A 6457-nucleotide genomic window follows, 5' to 3' on the forward strand; every position below is an offset into this window, starting at 1 on the left:
GATGCAACATTCAACGGATGCTGATTTCAAAGAATGATATTACAGCAGACACACAGCAGTTATCTTAATGGTTTTCCAGGAACAATTGTGTCAAGAATATGGCTGACAACAAGACCTTATTGCCACTTCAAGCAGAAGCAGGACCAATGAATGCCCCATTCCTCTTTCTTCTCTTATTTCATGAGCATTTTGTAGGTAACAACAAAACAAACTTGCACTGGTATTTCAACGAGGGGAGACTGCCTAAGGGGTTGACTGTAGAAGTTTTGTTCTCTCTGTCTAATGAAGTGAAACATGAAAATGGTTGAAGTTTTGTGCAACATAAAAGTAGCAGTTACAAACAAGTAGAAAGTCTTTCCTAAAGTGTTTTAAGAGGGTATTTGCTGTGAAAGTATTTGAGAAGAAGGTGCTAAATTGCTTGATACTTCCTGTAGGAACCCCAGAGCGAAATACAGTTTGCAAAAGATGTCCAGATGGATTCTTCTCGAATGAGATGTCTTCTAAAGCCCCCTGTAGAAAACACACAAATTGCAGTGCACTTGGTTTGCTGCTAACTCAGAAAGGAAATGCAACACATGACAATGTATGTTCTGGAAACAGTGAATCAACTCAAAAATGTGTAATAGGTAATTATATTTTAAAATCTTTGACTTTCTACCATTTTGTAGTATTATTTTTCGCTAAGTTAAATGTGTCTCTCACCACATTCTTAGTCAATCTCACTTTTTCCCTTTCTTGAATTGTTGCCAGCTAAGACTATCCCTCACGCCATCATTGCTAATGCACAACACAGAATCTTTCAAAAAGCCCTCGTCTTCTCAGATAATACCCCAAACCCTGATTTTATTCCCTTCCTTTCACACTGAAATCAGCTCTTACTCATGGGTAAAAGACAGTGTCAAGCTTGTGGCTGAGGCCAAAAGTAGCAGAGTCCAAATTGTAGAACGTGAGTTATGTATTTTTACCACTTTCAGTGATAAACTGTGTTCTTAGCTGAAGAATACATTGACCACCAAGAACTAAGGTGATACAAAATGTGCCACATTAGAAATGTGTACTTAGCTTTGCTACTTGTGGTATTATTGCCTGTGTTATGTGGATATTCCAAGTCCCTTAGTTGTTGAACTCTTTCTTTAGCAGGTGTCCCTCGCACAAAAAGGCTTCAGGTATCTGGATGCATTCCACATCAGTAATGAATCAACTTGGGTGTACTCTTACCCTGTCACTGCTACCACTAGACTAATCTCAGCCCTTCATGCAAGGTTTCATCACATCAAAGGCAATCTGCTTTCTATAATAGCATAAACCAACTTTACTTTCCACAAATATCTTTCTGTGCTGCATAGATGCATATAAAGTATAGTAATGGGGTTTACGTGTTTAGGATTCTGATCATTTTCTGTTTTTAATTACCATCAAAATCTTAGACAAATCACTTAGCCTTTCTGCTTTCTTATCTAAAATGTTAAATTGGGAGCAGGCATTTAGCCTAGCAGTTATGAAGCCCACATCCCACATCAGAGTTCCTGGGATTGATTCCTGTATCTGGCTCCTTATTCCAGCTTCCTACCAATGCAAACAAACAAACAACAACAACAACAAAAAAAAACAAACAAAAACTTAGGAAGAACAGTGATGGCTCAAGTTTCTGGGTTCCTGCCTGTCCTATGGAACACCTGGATTGTGTTCCCAGGTCCTGGCTGGAAAGCTCAGCCCCAGCCATTGTGGGCATTGGAAGAGTGAACCAAAAGATTGGAGCTTGCTCTTATTCTCTCTCACTCTGTCTCTGTCTTTCTCTTTCTCCCCAGTCCCCTTCTGTGTCTCTTGAATAAATAAATTTTTAAAAATTTAAGTGAAATTAGGGCAGGGTTAGTAAAAGAAGTGACTCCTTACTTTAACATTGTCTTTATTTCATATCTAGTTTTCTTTTTGTCATTCGTGAGTACTTACCATGTGTCAAGTACATCACTATATAAGCTTTAAAATTTACTTTCACATTGAAGTTTGTTTAAAGTCAGTGTGGGTGGTGAATGGCAGAGCCAGGATTCAAACCCAAGTCTGCTGAATCCAAAGACAAAGTCCTGATCCCTGGGATATACTGACTCTCCCCAGACGCTTGGGCTACTACAACTGTTTTTTAAATGATATATTTTTACATTTGATTATTTTCCCACTGAATGCATAGTTAAATGTCTCTGTCTATCCCCTGCCTTGGTTTGTGTTTGTCAAAAAAACTTCCAGGATTCTAGTTGTTGGGTTTCTCACCTTTCTTCAATGTTACCCTGAATAAAGGAGTATTCTTCAGGTTTGCTGTTCTTTGTTTCCAGGCAGAGGTTAGACACAGATGTAAAATAATACACATATAGGTGTATATATTCATAAAATGATATACTATTTCAGATTACACTTTAAGCTCTTTAAAGGCTTGATTAAGTTTATTTTGATACTGATCTTGTTGTAAGTACCTCTGGGTTCTTAGGTAAACTTCTAAGAGTGTGAATATTATAGAATTTGGGGGTATGATTTATTTATACCAATATTATATTCTTTATAAATATTTATTTAATTATTTGAAAGGCAGAGTTGAAGATTCAGAAGGAGATATATATATATATATATAGAGAGAGAGAGAGATCCTATATCTACTGACTCACTCCTCAAATGGCTGCAACAGCCAGGCTGGGCCAGGCTAAAGCCAGAAACCAGGAGCTCCTTCTGGATCTCCCACATGGGTACAGAGCCCATCTTCTGCTGTTTTTCCATGCACATTTGCAGGAAGCTGTATTAGAAGTGGAGCAGCAGGGACTTGAACCCATACCCATAATTGATGCCAGCACTGCAGATTGCAGCTCAACCCACTATGCCACAGTGCTGACCCTTATTACATTCTTATTACACATTTATTCATTGCACTCTCCCAAACATGCTCAAGAACAAACATTGGAAAGTACATAGGTCCAGTTGGTCTCTGGCACTGACCAGCCAACAGAAGGATGCTTTTATTCAAACTTCTTATTGTTGTAAGTGTATCCTGTATTGTGTCTTCTTTTGGTGTCTGTCCAATAGACTTCCAGGGATGCATTTATTGAGTAAGTCTTCTTTGTTTTGTCATCTTCCTTTAGATGTCACCTTATGTGAGGAGGCATTCTTCAGGTTTGCTGTTCCTACAAAGTTTACACCCAACTGGCTCAGTGTCCTGGTAGACAATTTGCCTGGAAGCAAAGTAAATGCTGAGAGTGTAGAGAGGATAAAACGGCGACATAGTTCACAAGAGCAAACGTTCCAGCTGCTGAAGTTATGGAAACATCAAAACAAAGACCAAGACATGGTCAAGAAGATCATCCAAGGTATGGTAATCCGAATAAACACTTCAGCCAGAAATCAAAGATGTCTGATTATCACAAAGCAGGAACAAGACTGCGTGCCTGCTGTGCGAGTGATGTTTCCCTGTGTAATTACGCCTAGATTGAAAAACTATATATTGTGATAGTGTAGATATTATTCCTAGTGCGGTCATATAATGTTTTATTCTTACTTGCACCCCAAATTTCTTACCAGAGTGTACTGAACACTAACAGAGGAGAAATGCATTTCAAATACAAGACAAGACACCAAGGAATCTGCTTCTTTATCCTTTTTATTTTCTTTATTGTCCTGCAGACCTTCCTAGGAGACATTCTTTAACCACTTCAGATATCACCTTCTTTTTTTACCAAAAAGCTATGTTGCATTTATTTGGAAATTTTGTCTGAGAGGCTCTAAGTGTCTTTCAGATATCCTCTCATTAATTCTTATAATATAGCTGATATTAAAATTACCATTTTAATAGGATATGTTGTGAGGTTTAATGGGATAAGATCTGAAAAGTATTTGAATTTTCTAGAAGAAAGGGCTAGTTAAAAACCAAGTACTGTTATATTTTAGTGGTTTATAAAGAATCCCCTTTAGAAGTATTGTGTGTGTGTGTGTGTGTGTGATAGAGAGAGAGAGAGATGAAGAAGATTTTCATAATGTAGATATTGCCAATAATCTCATTCTATACTTTGGTATTAGTTATGTGACCTGGTAGTCTTACGCTATCCTAAAAACCTCAAAGATCTGCAACTGAGGCAACAGATTTTAGGAAACTAACATCTTTGATAACTGAATGCTTCTATTTTTGCCAGGAGCAAACTTTGTTTTTGGCAAGCCAAAATATTCTTTGCATGTATACATTACCCCCAAAGTGAAAAGAAAAGGAAGTAGAGAATCCAAGACTGTCATAATCAAATTCCTTATTTTACAAATGAGGACAGTGTAGTCCAGAAAAATGAGCTGACCTGCCTGAGGGCTCACAGATACTAAATGACTTATGTCATTAATAGGAACAGAAGTTACTCCCTCTTATGTTTATTCTCAAGCTCACTGCTGAAATATCCTCTAGCCCATGTGTATCCATCAGTTCTTTGGCCTCATATCTTCGGGTTTTCAGATATTCTTCTCAGGGTAGTAGTCCTCCAATGCGGAGTATACTTATTAAGGAGTAGTTAAAGCAACTCTTCAAACAGTGCCTCTGTCATATAGCAACTAATGAAGTGTACATTACAAGATAAATCACTTGAATATTTTATTTCTCTTTCTGAAATGTTAAGGTTTTATTCTCAGTCATTTGTTAGAAAACTAAGAGTGATATGTCTGTAATTTTATAGTGTTAATTTTCAAAGTTGGAGGCTTCTCATAAAGCTCTGATGGATGCCTAGAATATATAACACATTATCCTATTGAAACACAAATAATATTTATCTCAGTTCTCAGAAATAACTAGTGTCACTTAAACTCCCCCCAAAAAAGAAAGGAAAAGGTTACCCTTAAAGTAAAACTATGAAATTGCTTGAGACTCCTTTGCCTCTGGCTGGCCTCGTGATGGCATTAAATGAATATAAATGATGTAAACTCTCCTTGGGCTTTTGTTTCATGCAGATATTGACCTCTGTGAAAACAGTGTGCAGCGGCACATTGGGCACGCAAACCTCACCTTGGATCAGCTTCGCAGCTTGATGGAGAGTTTACCCGGGAAGAAAGTAGGAGCAGAAGACATTGAAAAAGCCAGAAGGGCTTGCAAATCAAGTGAGCAGCTCCCCAAGCTGCTCAGTCTGTGGAGAACAAAGAATGGAGACCAAGACACTTTGAAGGGCCTCATGCATGCCCTGAAGCACTTGAAAACCTACCACTTTCCCAAGAGTGTCACTCAGAGTCTGAGGAAGACCATCAGGTTCCTTCACAGCTTCACGATGTACAGACTGTACCAGAAGCTATTTTTAGAGATGATAGGGAACCAGGTCCAATCAGTAAAAATAAGCTGCTTATAACCGAAATCAGCCACTGAGCTATTCTTTCCCAAGGGCCAGATCTGATGGCTGGGTAGACTGTTTCTCAGGCACTTGAGGGGAGACAATGATTTCTTTCTCACCACCAATGACTAATTTTGCCACGGGGCAGTAAAAGAAACTATCATGTGAAGAAAGAACTAGCATCTCCCCAAAAGTTCAATAATCCCAAATAGTTTATTCAACTGTTAGATCTGGCCCTGTAGCTACTGACTATATTTCCCCTTATTACTGCTTGCAGTAATTCAACTGGAAACAACAAAAACTAGACTCCATTGTGCTTTACTAAATATGGGAATGTGTAACTTAAATAGCTTTGAGACTTCAGCTGTGCTAGTGGCTTTTATTAGAAAGCCATATTTTTTCTCTGTAAAAGTTACTAATGTATCTGTAACACTATTACAGTATTGCTATTTATATTCATTCAAATAGAAGGTTTGTACATATTATCATCCTAAAGAGAAGTGGTGTAAGACTTAATTTTGGAAAGAAAAAATTATATTCTGTTTATTATTATAAAAAATGAAAGAGATAAAATATATTTTTTAATGGAAAGTTTGTAGGATTTTCTAATAGATACCGCCATTTTTCCTATGTGGAGTGTTTTTTATAATATAATTTTATCTGTATAAGCTGTAATATCATTTTATAGAAAATGCATTATTTAGTCAATGGTTTAATGTTGGAAAGTGTATGAAATGTAAATTATCTGAATATTAGATGCTCTGAGAAATTGAATGTACCTTATTTAAAAGATTTTATAGTTTTACTATATAAACATCATTAAAGTTTTCAAATTATTTTTCATTGCTTTTCCTCTTGCTTTTATTTGGATGGATGTTGATAAGTCTAAGCTTTCACAATATTTTATTGTTGTGTGTGTATGTGTATTTTAAATCAGAAGGAACATCTGGGAGTAGTTAAAAATACAGATTTCCGGACTGATTTTTTTGAAAAACTGGGAATGAGGGCAGAAATGTCCATTTTTAACAAGTCCCAAAGTAATTTTTATACATTCAAATTGGTGAACTTCTGATATCAGGCTTGGAACACAGATAGTGTAAGCCACATAAAATTGCCGTCACTAAATT

The 6457-nt window shown here is 36.9% G+C and overlaps 1 protein-coding gene across 1 annotated transcript in view; it reads left to right on the top strand.

The window, feature by feature from the left end:
- Positions 1 to 6081, top strand: part of TNFRSF11B (TNF receptor superfamily member 11b) — a 28785-nt gene extending 22704 nt beyond the window's left edge. The window contains exons 3-5 of the mRNA XM_062188074.1: positions 435 to 626; positions 3123 to 3347; positions 4960 to 6081. Of these exons, the coding sequence (XP_062044058.1) occupies positions 435 to 626; positions 3123 to 3347; positions 4960 to 5348 (806 nt within the window). The 3' untranslated portion in view covers positions 5349 to 6081. The remainder of the gene's footprint in view (positions 1 to 434; positions 627 to 3122; positions 3348 to 4959) is intronic.
- The last annotated feature ends 376 nt before the right edge of the window (positions 6082 to 6457 follow it).

This window comes from Lepus europaeus, chromosome 4 (assembly GCF_033115175.1).
Source record: "Lepus europaeus isolate LE1 chromosome 4, mLepTim1.pri, whole genome shotgun sequence".
NCBI lineage: Eukaryota > Metazoa > Chordata > Mammalia > Lagomorpha > Leporidae > Lepus > Lepus europaeus.